At 39.7% G+C, this 14,911-nt stretch overlaps 1 protein-coding gene across 1 annotated transcript in view; it reads right to left on the minus strand.

Moving 5' to 3' along the window:
* Lmbrd1 (LMBR1 domain containing 1) overlaps positions 1–14,911 on the minus strand; it is a 90,546-nt gene that overhangs the window by 10,319 nt on the left and 65,316 nt on the right. Inside the window, exons 10-14 of the mRNA XM_041656536.1 lie at positions 6,090–6,154; positions 5,673–5,775; positions 5,067–5,171; positions 3,239–3,388; positions 1,346–1,424 (exon numbers count right to left, since the gene is read on the minus strand). Coding sequence (XP_041512470.1) covers positions 1,346–1,424; positions 3,239–3,388; positions 5,067–5,171; positions 5,673–5,775; positions 6,090–6,154 — 502 coding nt within the window. The remainder of the gene's footprint in view (positions 1–1,345; positions 1,425–3,238; positions 3,389–5,066; positions 5,172–5,672; positions 5,776–6,089; positions 6,155–14,911) is intronic.

The raw sequence follows: 14,911 nt of genomic DNA on the forward strand, positions 1-14,911 counted from the left end.
CCACAACCTTCTGTTTTCCTAATTCTATCCCATAAACTCCTAAAGCCTCTGGTAATCTAGATAAACAAAACCCTTCATTCTGCATGCATGGCTTTTCTAGTTTTTAATCTGTCTCTCCCAGGCGCTACTGTGCATTTCAGAAATGACTTAGGCAAAACATCTTCCTTTCTTCATATTCCTCTTTACTCTCAGCTGGTTTTATGATCATCAATCATTAAAATTTTTCCTGTTTTGCATACCGCTCTGTATCCACTTTTGATGTCAGATACCCTCTGTAAGCTGTGAATATGTTTTATTACTATCTGTTAATAAAGAAGTGGTTTTGACCTGTGATAGGGCAGAATAGAACTAGGTTGAAGAAACTAAACTGAATGCTGGGAGAAAGAAGGTGAAGTCAGGAGATGCCATGTAGCCGCCAGAGGGGAAAGATACGAGCTGCCAGTTGGAACCTTACCAGTAGGCCACAAGCCTCATGGTAACATTTAAAATAATGGAAATGGTTAATTCTAGATGTAAGAGTTAGACAGCAATACACTTAAGCTATTGGCCAAACAGTATTGCAAATAATATAGTTTCTGAGTGATTATTTTGGGTCTAAGCGGCTAGGAACGAATGAGCAGCATCCACCAATGCACTTTATCTGCTCTCCTTTGGAAAATGACGTTTTTGAATTCCAGTCTCCATCCATTGCCGTCTCCTCCTTTCAGTTTGGTTCTTAGCATGCATGTCTCCAGTGACCTCAACACCCTCACCCCTCTCTCTATTCTTACCAATGTCTTTCATCTTGCACTTTACAGTTTATTCAAGTTTTTCCATCTGTTTTGGATCATTCTAGAATTCTTCCTTCCATAATTTACTTCCATGCTCTGATCTCAAACCCCTTTTCTATAAAACTATCAGATTCAACTTTTAGAAAAATAAATCATGAACTAACTTCTCTGCCTTTACTTAAAACTTTTCTTGGTTCTTTTGTCACTTCCACAGACCTTTCAGGACTCATTAAAATCCTGCAGTTTTCTTCAGGCATCATTCCAACCCTCATCCTCATAAGCAAAAACACGCAATGTTAGACTAACCATGTTTTCAACTCCCATGATCACACAACACAACTGTGCAACTTCAAAATAAACTGTTTGTGTCCTTTTTTTCTTTGGCAGGGAACTGCTTGATCTTGATGCACATACTGAATACATTCTTCTGCAATCCTGAAATGCTACTTCAGTGTCTATGACCCAGAACTTCTCTTTGGCTATCATTCTCCCAAGAGCATGACTCCTTCCTGTAGGCTACCTTATTAAGTCTTACAAATTACAAATTCTAAACAGCTTGACAATAGCTGCTTTACCTTCAGGGGCATCTGCATCACATCTTTTTGGCACAGAAAGGGTTGAGTTGCCTTTATGGACATCAGAAGTTATATTGCTCTGAAAGATAAAAATATGATTAAAATAAAAATATTGCAGTCATTAATGTATCTGGGCTAATCACATTGCGAATTTCATATTCTACTTTATACTAATGACATCTAATATTCTAAAAGATCAATTTAATAAAAACTGTAAGACAAAAAGATACTATAAATTTAATATTAAAGTACTTTTGCAACAATAATTTAGGTCTTATAGTAAACAACTGAATTTCTTTTCAGAGTAGCTTGATAACAAAAAAGAAAAAGGCAAAAGCCTGGAGTCTTGGATTTCATTTGAAATCCCAGCATATGGGAGGTCAAAGCAGAAAGATTGTGGGAAAAAAAATAACAAAAAAAAACAAGAACAACAACAAAAACTTATTCAAAAAGTATCCTTCCCCACTACACAAAAAGAAACAGAAGTGGGGGTGGGGTGGGGAGAAAGGTGAATGGAGGAAAGAAAATTGGAAAGAAAGGAAGAAAAAGCAAACAGGGAAAAATATCTTTTCTTCATACAAAAGAATAATTTTCACTCCCAGAACAGTTGCTGAGTATCAGCTAGGAAAGCAGGTAAGTGATGAGGCAGGAGAATTACAGGGTCTGCAAAATCACACTCAGTTCATGTGATCTCATGATCTAGCACGGAGTTCCCAGGCTCCTGTACCACATGATCTGACTGGAGTGTTGCATCTACGTTAGTAATTACTAATGTTCTCTTAGAAATGCCTTTCTGAGATGTCAGTGATACAAGAACTGATGTGCATTTATTTATTTATTTATTTACTTATTTATTTCATGTAAAAATAAACATAGAAAGGAGGAAGTACAAGAGAAAGGAGATGGGGAGGTCAATGGGAAAAACATAGGTCCAGTGTAAACTGTTAGGAAGAATGACCACATGCATTTTAGGAAAAGGAAATAGAGTAGTGTTTTGAAAGAGAAAGTTCCTTCCCCAATCTTGAGTATTTGAACACTTGGTCCTCAGTTGGTGGTCCACTCTGGGAGGGTGTGAGAGGTGAGATCTTGCTTGCTGAAGTACATCATGGGGGGAGGTTGGAGGGGGTTTTGAGAGTAAAAAGGCTTCCAGTTACTCTCTCCTCTTTGGGCCTGCAGTTAAAATGTGAGCTCTTGGCGTCCTGCTCTAGGCAATGCCTGCTGTTGCCCACTCCTGCCATCATACACGGACTCTCCCTTTGTACACTGCCTTGGCCATGGTGTTGATCACAGCAACAGAAAAGCAAACACTATACTAGACAAATGTTGAATCCAATATGGCAAAAATACTTTAAATTGTCAAAAATCCAAGCTCACTATATTCAATTAAACATAAAAAGCATTGTTGGATTTTATTAGTCAACCATATCAAGAAAAGAGAAAAACAGCACCAAGGAACTCATCATGTTTAAAAGAAGTCCAATTATTCACAGATAAAATATCCAGGAAACCTCTCTCATTGAGCTATAGGAGCAATTCACAAACATGATGTACACTCTGCGACTTTTGGCAACAGTTAGTAGAAGTATTTAAAAGTGCTAATTTTTGTAGAACCATTAGGAGTATTAGCTAATAAAGTGCTTATGAAAAGCTTGGTATCACAGGATCCACTTAATGTATATTTATAATGAAATTATTTTATTTTTAAAAGTATGAAACAAACATAAATATGTTTACAAGTATTGAAAAACCAGTTTTGTCAAAAATAAATTTAATAATTAACAAATAAAATTTGCTTTTACATTTCTAAATTTGTTTTAATTTATTTTTATTTCTTTCAATTGTATCAGTGTTTCTAAAATACAAAAATAGTAGCATTTTAATTACTGCACTTACCTCTATTAAGTAATTTTGGCTTCCATACATAACGTACTGGGGAGCAAGACTATAGATCATGTAGCTAGTATGAAGGACAATTAGCAGGAGTATCATGCATAGAAATAAGAGTGCCTGAGGCCTGGTTCGCCCTCTTCTGATTTTATATAACTGGGGAAAATAAAAAACAAACCGGAACAAAGTTTAACCAAAGTTATTTTGAAGCTTTAAGTCAGGCCACTATGTAATGGGGACATACTGACACAGTCCCATTGTTCTAACACAAACACTAATAACTTGAAAACAAAAGAACAAAAAAGATCTTTTTTCCTATAAAACTTTCAGCATTAATCTTATGTGTACTTGGAAATAATATCAGAGAGCCTATGCTCAAAGAAATTGATATTTATTGAGCTCTACATTTTTCTCTGCTCCCCTCCCTGCCCCTGCCTCTCCCTTCCCACTTCAACCCTCCCCCAAGATCCCCATGCTCCCAATTTACTCAGGAGATACAATATCCTAATACCTTCACACTATAGTCTGTCTTAAAAACTAGCTTATGATCATTTATGGTAATCTGATTATAGATGTGATATTTTTATCTGTGCTAAAGAGGAACTCAAGTGTTAACTGTAACTTAAGGAATTACGTGACTTGGTCCATTGTAATGGTGAGCCCCACTTTACTAGTTCCTGCTGTTTTACCAGACAACAGCCTATTACAGGCTAACAGAATTCTGTTCTGGATGAGATGACGATATAGTCACTGAGATCCCCTTATGCACAGGAGTGGTCACACAATAAGATGTTCCTAATGAGAAACTGAAAGTCACATCACTACTGGGTCTCGTACTTTAACCACTGAAGCATTCCCCCCACAGAAAGAAGTTTTTCTTCAGTTCAAATGCATGTTTACTATGTTTTCTTTTATTCATATCTAAAAGTGATGTCTATCTGATTCAGCATCAACCTACAATTTATAATTTTCTCAGGATGCATGTAAGAAAATAAGCAATGTTTGCAGTTGTCTTTGGTATGGGGATGGAGGGTCCAAAGTTCACTATGACACCAAAATCTGCACATTCTCAACTCCAGTGAGTGCAGGGTGTAGAGTTTACATGGAGTCTATGCAGACACTCCTGTGTACTCTAAATCATGCCAATGCTACGGATAATTACCACAGGTGGGGTATCAGTATTTATGATGTTCAAGGACTAATGAAAGGGCAAAGGTCAGCCCTATTCCATCTATTTGGTTGGGTAAATGTACAGGTGGGGAATTCATGAATAAAGAGGCTAACAGTAGCAGTCTCTGACACCCACCAGGGAGGGGAATCTCTGAACTTCAGTGTGTTTGTTGTATGCCCAAAGCAATCAAAGGCTAAGACAAACAGCATACCTTCTAGACCAAGGTTTCTCAACTTCAGAAGTTTAATTGGCAGCATCCCTGATCCCTAATCCTTACACTTCCACAGCAGTCCTAGTAACTAACTAAAAAATGTTTCTCAACACTGCTAAATATTTGAAAGAAATAGTGTGTGTGTGTAAACAACTCCTACGTAAGACTTCCTGCTCTAGAAAGTACTTTTATGTTAACATGGAACATAACGTTATGTCTTTCACTTTTAGTATCATACTACACATAATATATTCTAAATATAAGAGCGGGCTGTGGCAGTACACGCTGTCATCCTAGCACAAAGATGGGAAAGGTAGGAAGACTTAAGGCCAATCTGGGCTACAAAGACTTTTTCTCAAATAACACACAAACTAACAAAGAGGATAAATTGCCACAATGGAAATAATGTACAAAGTAATAAATACAAAAGCCAGAAGATATTATATACTTACTCTAATCCAAAAGAACCATATGCCAATATTTCGAATTCCCGCCATTGAAGTAAAAATAAAGTACATAATAATAATTGTTATAAGAATATAATCAAGAGGGAACACCTAAAAAAAAAAGATGAAAATCAAGTTTAAAAGCCAAGCTCTGAGAGCTCTAGAAATTAAAACAAAATAGCTTGAAATAATTATTTACATTTGATAATTAAAATGTTAATCACCTTTCAGATTAGGCTAATATGAGAATACCATGAAAAAATATTTTTATAAAATCCCAACTATTATTATGTAATTAATAGTAACATCCTAAGGAAAAAATTCTAAAATCAATTATGTTGTATTTTTATATATGAAAAAGACTTAATTAAAATTTAAAAACTAAATTGGTCTGGAAGAGTTCACCTTTGGTAGTAGTAAGTATCTCATATTAAAAGTCGGCCAATACACAGATATAATCATCTATAAACCAACGTCAATTTAGGTACAATTTGCAAATAAAAACTTAGCATATGGCTCCAACACATGTCTGACTTTTGCAAGTCTGCATGACAATGACTCTACCGGGGCAGATGCTTTACTGGAGTGTAAAATGACTGGCATGTTACTTACTGTTTGCAACAAAGGCAAAAGCATGTTCAGTGGATTACTCAGGTTAGTTCCAAAGATGATGAAACCAGAATCTATTCCAGCTGAATGAAGAGCTTTATCTAAACTGAAAGAAACCGTGAAGAATGAATTTACATTATACTGCCACATTTCCAGTCCAGCCAGAAAGAAGAGCATCGTAACTTAAGCATGCCACTTCTGCTGAGCCACAGAAAGCAAATTAAACTTCGCTGCAATGTCTCACAGACACTGTCAATAAGTAAAAAGGAAATACTGTCAATACACCTTTTAGCGATTCTCTGGGCTAATGCTCTACAACACTTTAGGTAGAATAGGCTACACTAATGGAATTCAGCACCAAAATGGATGCTATCAAAGATTTTGTATATGTGCTTTAGAAAATATCTCTGCTGTACTTACTTTGACAGGAAGAGAGAAGTTACAAACAGCAATGCGACTAAGATGAAAAATATTCCCCAAACGATCTAAAATGAAAGATACAATCATTATAATACCGTCCTAAACACTAATATTGAAAGAATAAAATCAGTAAGCTGACATAAGTGGCTACCACATAACAATGATCTTATACAAGGTGCAATTTAGTTTAGTATATAGGCCCAGTTTTTGTACCAAAATTTCCATCAAGACACTTTGGTCAATAATGTGTATGCAAAGAAGCAAAACATTTAAAAAGTCTTAGCTAACAAGTAAACAATGAAAACTTTAGTTTGATTGAAAACATTTTATTCTATTACTGAAAAGTACATTAAAGAGAAAACTAACTTCACTCACACATACACGCCTACATATACACCCATGCACAGGCACGTACATGTACTGTTAAGGAGATCTCAAGTCAGAGAAGTAAGTGAAATTTCTTCAGAAACAGCATCAGCTTGAGGAACTGTCCTATGTTTCTGTGGCAAATACATAAAGTATTTTAACACGCATCCCCTACAATACAAACTTGGTTTTAGGAATGGACATAAAAGAGGAAACAAAATATCAGAAATGAATTTCTAAACAACTGTTTCAGAATGAAAAAGAGATGGATTCTTTAGCAGCAAAATCTTGAGCTTTATTTATTGGTTTGTTTGCTTAGCTGATTCTGTTTAAGTTCAAGGCAAACTCGAGTCAAGGTAAAGAACTGGCAAGGCCATAGGATTAAAAAAGGCTCTGTTCTAAGTACAGGCTAGATCTGTTTACCTCTTCCTTTAGAATTGATAAGAACAGATAAGTGTGAAATTTCATTTCACATGAAGTGTGCTTCAGAATGCTGAGAGGATAAAAGTAAATACTAACATATTATTCTATCTGCCATATCAAGATGAGCTTATCAGATAGTAATTTGACAAAGAGGTTCAGATTTGCCTTCTGTGAATTGTACAGTTCAAACATAGTGTTTTTGGGGCTTAAGGAGTAGGAAGGACAGCAAAGGAGAGGGTCAAGACGATCTCATGGAGGGGAGCAACAGTCCTTGGACCTATCTCATAAGACAGGACCTCACTGAGAACTCATTACAAAAAAGGATTTTATTGACAAGGAACTCTGAAGTCATTCCTTTGTGGTACCAAATGGTCACTATAAGGGGTGAAGTTCTATCTTCCTTCAGTACTAGATTCAGATACCAATGTATGCTGCCCATGTAACATGGAGGCCGGTGTCTTTTTTTTTTTTAATTTATTTATTTAGTGGTAAAGCGTATCTCTTCCTAACTGTTAGTGAGAAACAGCTTGTAAAACTGCCAGCTTCCAATTAGAGGTCCTGAAACATGACACAGAAATTACAGACCTTGAAGATCCAAAGACTCCCTTTTGTTACATTTTGGCAAAAACATTAAATACAAAAATCCTTAGCTGTCTTACCAGTCTAAATATGAGTCAGACTATTTAATTAGCTACTTAAGATCACAGAATAAAATAAAGAATCTAAAATACTTTATGCTCCTCCAACGTGCATGTATACAAGAAGTTAAATTAGCAATTAAATATCTCACCAGTAATGAGAATATTGAGTTGACCTAGAAGCCACAGATTATGCTTTAGCCAAGATGCCAATTTCTATATGAAAATTAAACTGTAGAGGTGGTGCCAGCAAAAGTCATGGAGTAAGAACCGTGAAGCATTTATTCTCCATAAAAGCAGCAAAGGAGCTAGCACCAATGAAACAACCTTTTCCACACTACGGACATTAACCAAAAGCAGAGAGCAATCTGTGGCCATGAACTCATGATAATGTGGCTTAACAGGGGTAGGGCATAGCAAACTTGAACTTGTCCTAGCTCCAAACATCCTACTCTAATGCTATGGCCTGAAAACAGCCACAGGGGCAGCATCTGGAGGTAACACAGCTCACAGGGGCAGCATCTGGAAGTAACATAGCACACAGGGCAGCATCTGGAGGTAACACAGCACACAGGGGCAGTAGTCTCGAGGTAGCACAGCACACGGGAGCATTTGGAGGTAACAGACCACACAGGGCAGCATCTGGAGGTAATACAGCACACAGAAGTAGGATGAAGCTCCTTGAAAGAAAGCATCATTTCCAGAAAAACACCATAATTTAAGCGGCCTGGTGGTTCTCGAGGAAGCTACTCATAAAGAGGACTGTACATGTCCTGGCAGTGCTAAAGGCCTCTGGGTAGGAGCGATGACTGCCAACAGTGACAAGAAATCCAGGGACTGCATGGCCGCCAGCGCTAGTGGACAGTGCACAAAATTACACTAACCAAAGCTTTAACAAGAAGGTCCAGGCAATGGCATGTCCACTGGGAATCTGGAGTTCTCATACTTTCTAGCATTCTAGAAGGAATGTGTATGTTTGTGCTCAGGAAAGATCCAAGAAGGCGCAGACTCCCGCCTGAGACTGCGCAGGAAGGAGTAAAAGCTAAAGCTAAGCTGAGAGGCACCCGCCGTGTTGTACTGCACCCAGACACAGAAATGTCCAGGCAGTCTAAACTCACGGCTTGCAAGAATTTAAGAAAATCTCTATTAATCAGCATACTAACTGAGAGGAGCTAGAGTGAACACACAGCAAAGAATAACAACCTTGTGGAATTTATTCATAAGGATTACTAAAACAAATGCCAATAAAGAACCCCCAAACCCAAGGATATGACAAACAAACAAACAAATAAATAAATCATGAAAATAAATTCAAAACAAGAAAATATGATAAATACAAGGAAGATAAAAGAATTAATAAGCATTCTGCGAAATCTAGACTTTGATATTAATAGACAAAACCTTTAAATTTGATTAAAACCTTAAAAAATTATAATCAATACCTTAAAATGATGTTTTAGCAAATAAACAATACGAATGAAGATAAAAACGTCACTTAAACATGGACTGAAATGCTGAAGGGAGAACAGGAAAACTGAAGCAAAAGGTCAGAAGAGCTCACGAGCAGACGGGAGCAGCCGAAGCATGAAGGAAGAAGGACATTAACTGAGGTGAGCCACACCAAGGAACACACAGAAGAGGCCAAAAAGAGGAGTGAACAATTTTAAAGACATGTGGGCTAATAAAAACAATGGGATTTAAAGAAAAGAGGACAAATATTTGAAGAAATAATGCCCAAATTCTTCTCAAACATGAAAACTACTGACCTATATTCTTACGAAACTTCAAGTAGAATGAATCAAAGATACCATACCCGCCACACACTGAAAGGAGTGAGTGAGTGAGTGAGGCAAAGCAGAAGAGAGGGAGGGAGAGTGAGGAGGGAGAACACACCCCAAAGGATGCAGAGAAGGACTTATCGCATGAAGCTGATCCGCATTCCTTCAGGTTCCACAGATAGAAGGCTGAAGACAAACTAGAGAAAGCCAAGGGAAGAGCATGGAGCTCAGCTCTGGGGCAAAGAATGTGACAGGCACACAATACCCTTGTTCAACATGCAAAACTAAGAGACAAAAAGAACTACTTAAAATTTATACCGTCTGGGACTAGAGAAAAGGTCGGCAGTTAAGAGCACTGCGTTCCATTCCAGCACCTATATGGTAGCTTAAAACCATCTTAATCTCTAGGTCAAGGGGATCTGATGCTTTCTTACGGCTTTCAAGGACCAAACATGCTAATGGTGCATACACATACACAGGCAAACCACCCATAAACATAAATAATTAAATTTAAAAAAAAATTGTAGAATCATAGAAAGTCGCCCACTATAAAACTAACTTGAAGAAAACAACTGAGATCTAAAGCAGGTAAAAGGCTAATAAGAGGTATGTGTGTGTGCCTATTTTGTAAAAAATGAAAAATTTTGAACTTTACAGTGTATTTGACCTAGGGATTTAGGCTATTTATAATATAACCACCACGTACTACTGTTATGTTATAAATGCATGAACATTCCCACCTCATGGATTTGTATACAGAGGCCCTCACTCCAAAAGTGACACTTTGGGAGGTGGAGCTTTAGGAAGAAATGACATGGATGTGGTTACATTGAAGGACCCCTCACAATAGAACTGTATCCATGGAAGAATGAGAGATTAAAGCTTTGCTCTCTGTACTGGGTAAGGACAAAAGAAAAAGGCAGACATGTTCACCCAGGAAGTGACAGCTAGGGGAACTGAGCCTACCAGCTTCCAGAACTGTAAGAAATGGCTTCTGCTTAAGCATTGCAGACTGTTTTTAACACTTGCTCGAGATGAGACAAATGCACTGAACATGCACACAAAACGGGAAAGGGAAAAACTAAACAATTTTTTTAGATGGAACATAATACTCTGTTAAGAAAAGCATTATAGTTGTTGTTGTTGTTGTTGTTGTTGTTGTTGTTGGTGGTGGTGGTGTGTGTGTGTGTGTGATTAGATTCACTTTTTATTTTTCAAAAAGGGAGATAACAGGAATGGAAAATATGAGAAACTGAAGTGTAGACCTCAGGTATCATGTTGTAGAAGAGGAAGCAGACACTGTTTAAAAAGCTCAAGTTCCGGATGGAAATAGAAAACACTATCCTGAGTGAGGTAACTCAGACCCAAAAAGATGAATATGGCATGTATTCATTCATAAGGGGATTCTAGCCAGAAATAAAGGACATTGAACCTATAATCCGTGATCCTAGAGAAGCTAAATAATAAGGTGAACCCAAAGAAAAACATATAGTTATCCTCCTGGATATTGGAAGCAGACAAGATTGCCAGGCAAAAACTGGAAACTTGGGGGTGGGATGGGGGAAAAGGGAGATGGGGAGAAAAAAGTGAGGGGGGGGGATGGGGACAGTTTGGGGAAATGGGGGAAATGGGACGGTTGGGTTGGAGGAAGGGTGAATATGGGAGCAGGGAAGTAGATATCTTAATTAAGGGAGCCATTTTAGGGTTGGCAAGAGACTTGACTCTAGAGGTGTACCCAGGTGTCCATGGAGATGTCCCCAGCTAGATCCTTGGGCAGCTGAGGAGAGGGAGCCTGAAATGGCCTTATCCTATAGTCATACTGATGAATATCTTGAATATCACCATAGAACCTTCATCTGGCGATGGATGAAGCTAGAGACAGAGACCCACACTGGAGCACCAGACTGAGCTCCCAAGGTCCAAATGAGGAGCAGAAGGAGGGAGAACATGAGCAAGGAAGTCAGGACTGCGAGGGGTGCCCCCACCCACTGAGACGGTGGGACTGATCTAATGGGAGCTCACCAAGGCCAGCTAGACTGGGACTGATGGAGCATGTGATCAAACTGGACTCTCTTAACGTGGATGACAAGGAGGGCTGACTGAGAAGCCAAGGACAATGGCACTGGGTTTTTTTTTTTTTATAAGTTCTTTTTTTTTTTTATTGCGAAAAGAAGAAAAAAAACATAAACAAAAAAACAAGTTTCCACCTCCTCCCAGCCCCCCACCTCCCCTCCCCTCCTCCCACCCTTCTCCCCCTCCTCCCACCCCTCTCCCCCTCCTCTCACCCCTTTCCCCCTCCCCCCTCTCCTCTCCCCACCCCTCCCTCTCCAGTCCACAGAGCAGTCCGGGTTCCCTGCCCTGTGGCAAGTCCCAGGTCCTCCCCCCTCCGTCCATATCTAGGAAGGTGAACATCCAAACTGGCCAGGCTCCCACAAAGCCAGCACATTAAGTAGGATCAAAACCCCCTGCCATTGTCCTTGGTGTCTCATCAGCCCTCATTGTTCGCCATGTTCAGAGAGTCCGGTTTTATCCCATGCTTTTTCGGTCACAGTCCAGCTGGCCTTGGTGAGCTCCCCGTAGATCAGCTCCACTGTCTCAGTGGGTGGATGCACGCCTCGTGGTCCCGAATTCTTTGCTCATGTTCTCCCTCCTTCCGCTCCTCCTTGGGACCTTGGGAGCTCAGTCCAGTGCTCCTGTGTGGGTCTCTGTCTCCATCTCTATCCATCACCAGATGAAGATTCTATGATGATATGCAAGATATTCGTCAGTATTGCTCTAGGATAGGGTCATTTCAGGTTCCCAATCCTCAGCTGCCCAAGGAACCAACTGGGAACCTCATCTTGGGCACTAGGGAGCCCCTCTAGGGTCAAGTCTCTTGCCCACCCTAAACTGGCTCCCTTAACCAAGAATTGTGGTTCCGTGCTCCCCTATCCACCTTTCCTTTATCCCAATTCTCCTGTTTCCCAGGTCCCCCCTCCTTCCCTTCTACCATTTCTCTCCCCATCTCCCTTTACCCCCATCCTACCCCATCCCCAAGATCCCATTTTCTCCCCGGAAATTTGGTCTACTTCCCTTAGCCAAGAGGACAACTATATGTTTTTCCTTGGGTTCACCTTCTTCCTTAGCTTCTTTAGGTTCACCTCTTGTAGACTCCGTGGTCCTTCTTTATGGCTAGAAACCAATTATGAGTGAGTACATCCCATATTCATCTTTTTGGGTCTGGGACACCTCACTCAGGATAGTGTTTTCTATTTCCATCCACTTGCATGCAAAATTCGAGAAGTCATTGTTTTTTACCGCAGCGTAGTACTCTAGCGTGTATATATTCCATACTTTCTTCATCCATTCTTCCATTGAAGGGCATCTAGGTTGTTTCCAGGTTCTGGCTATTACAAATAATACTGCTATGAACATAGTTGAACAAATGCTTTTGTCATTTGATAAAGCATCTCTTGGGTATATTCCCAAGAGTGGTATTGCTGGGTCCAGGGGTAAGTTGATCCCGAATTTCCTGAGAAACCGAAACACTGACTTCCACAGTGGTTGCACAAGATTGCATTCCCACCAGCAATGGATGAGGGTACCCGTTCCTCCACAGCCTCTCCAGCAAAGGTTATCCTTGGTGTTTTTGACTTTAGCCATTCTGACAGGTGTAAGATGATATCTCAAAGTTGTTTTGATTTGCATTTCCCTGATTGCTAAGGAAGTTGAACACGACCTTAAGTGTCTTTTGGCCATTTGAACTTCTTCTGTTGAGAATTCTCTGTTCAGTTCAGTGCCCCATTTTCTAATTGGGTTAATTAGCATTTTAAAGTCTAGTTTCTTGAGTTCTCTATATATTTTGGAGATCAGACCTTTGTCTGTTGTGGGGTTGGTGAAAATCTTCTCCCAGTCAGTAGGTTGCCTTTGTGTCTTAGTGACCATGTCCTTTGCTTTACAGAAGCTTCTCAGTTTAAGTAGGTCCCATTTATTCAATGTTGCCCTTAATGTCTGTGCTGCTGGGGTTATACATAGGAAGCGATCTCCTGTGCCCATCTGTTGTAGGGTATTTCCCACTTTCTCTTCTATCAGGTTCAGTGTGTTCGGGCTGATATTGAGGTCTTTAATCCATTTGGACTTGAGTTTTGTGCACGGTGAGAGATATGGGTCTATTTTCATTCTTCTACAGGTTGACATCCAGTTGTGCCAGCACCATTTGTTGAAGATGCGTTCTTTCTTCCATTGTATACTTTTAGCTCCTTTATCGAAAATGAGGTGTTCATAGGTTTGTGGGATAAAATCCGGGTCTTCTATACGATTCCATTGGTCGACTTCTCTGTTTTTATGCCAGTACCACACTGTTTTCATTACTGTAGCTCTGTAATAGAGTTTGAAGTCAGGGATGGTAATGCCTCCAGAAGATCCTTTATTGTATAGGATTGTTTTGGCTATCCTGGGTTTTTTGTTTTTCCATATAAAGTTGATTATTGTCTTCTCCAGATCTGTGAAGAATTTTGATGGGATCTTGATGGGGATTGCATTGAATCTATAAATTGCCTTAGGTAGAATATGGCACTGGGTTTTGATCCTACTGCATGTACTGGCTTTATGGGAGCCTAGTCTTTGTGGGATGCTCACCTTCCTAGACCCGGATGGAGGGGGGAGGACCTTGGACTTCCCATAGGGCAGGGAACCCTGACTGCTCTTTGGACTGGAAAGGGGGGGGGGATATGGGGGGAGGGGGTGGGGAATGGGAGGAGGTGGAAATTTTTAAGTAAAGATAAATAAATAAATTTTTTTAAAAAAGCTCAGTTCCACATGAGCTAACAATCATCAGGAGTTTACAGTCAGTCTTCCTCCTGAAAAAAGTACGCTAGTGTGCCTGTGCAGGTGGCTCACATAACTGTGAACGCAAAGACAGCTCAGTCTTTAAGAGCCCTGTCTGCTCTTCCAGAAGACCCAGGTTCAATTCCCAGCACCCTAATTGTGGCTTACAAAACAGCCTGTAGCTCTGGCTCCAGAGGATGATCGCAATTTTGGGAAAAGGCTGTGGTGCATGGGCATCATGCATCAAGGTGGATAGAAAGAAGTGGCACTGCTGACCGCCCTGTCATGTCGCTTCTTCCTAAGCAAGTGACCAGACATCAGGTATGGAGTATGTGGAGACTGAGACTGTGCAGTGCAGGAAACCTGCATGAGTATGCCACCATTACTTCAAACATAAGCTCTTTATCACTCTCTTCACATCGGGTGTCTTTAAGAGTGCTTATTAACCCATATAAGGTCATGTTAATTCATTTGAAGAGCTTGAAAAGAATGGTAACTAACCTTTGTTCTCCCTAGCAACCATCTGGTTTCCTGTGTGCAGTGGCGGTAGGCATCCTGGACTGCCAATGGTCCCAGTCCTTGAACTGATGCTATATGTACTATATTCATCAGTCACCAAGACTTCCTCACAGATCAAAGGAAGTCACATGGTTTCCATTGTTTAGGATTGACAGGCCATATCAAAGGGAACTATGATTATGTGAACAGAATTATGTTAAGAATGGCGCCATTAATATGATTTTAAATGCTGAAAGATAAAAGATTTCAGCTCCACCACGTGTAATACTTCAAAGCTGCACAAATTTTCATG

This window comes from Microtus oregoni, unplaced genomic scaffold (assembly GCF_018167655.1).
Source record: "Microtus oregoni isolate MIOR12 unplaced genomic scaffold, Mior012 000007F_ref0000211, whole genome shotgun sequence".
Lineage (NCBI taxonomy): Eukaryota > Metazoa > Chordata > Mammalia > Rodentia > Cricetidae > Microtus > Microtus oregoni.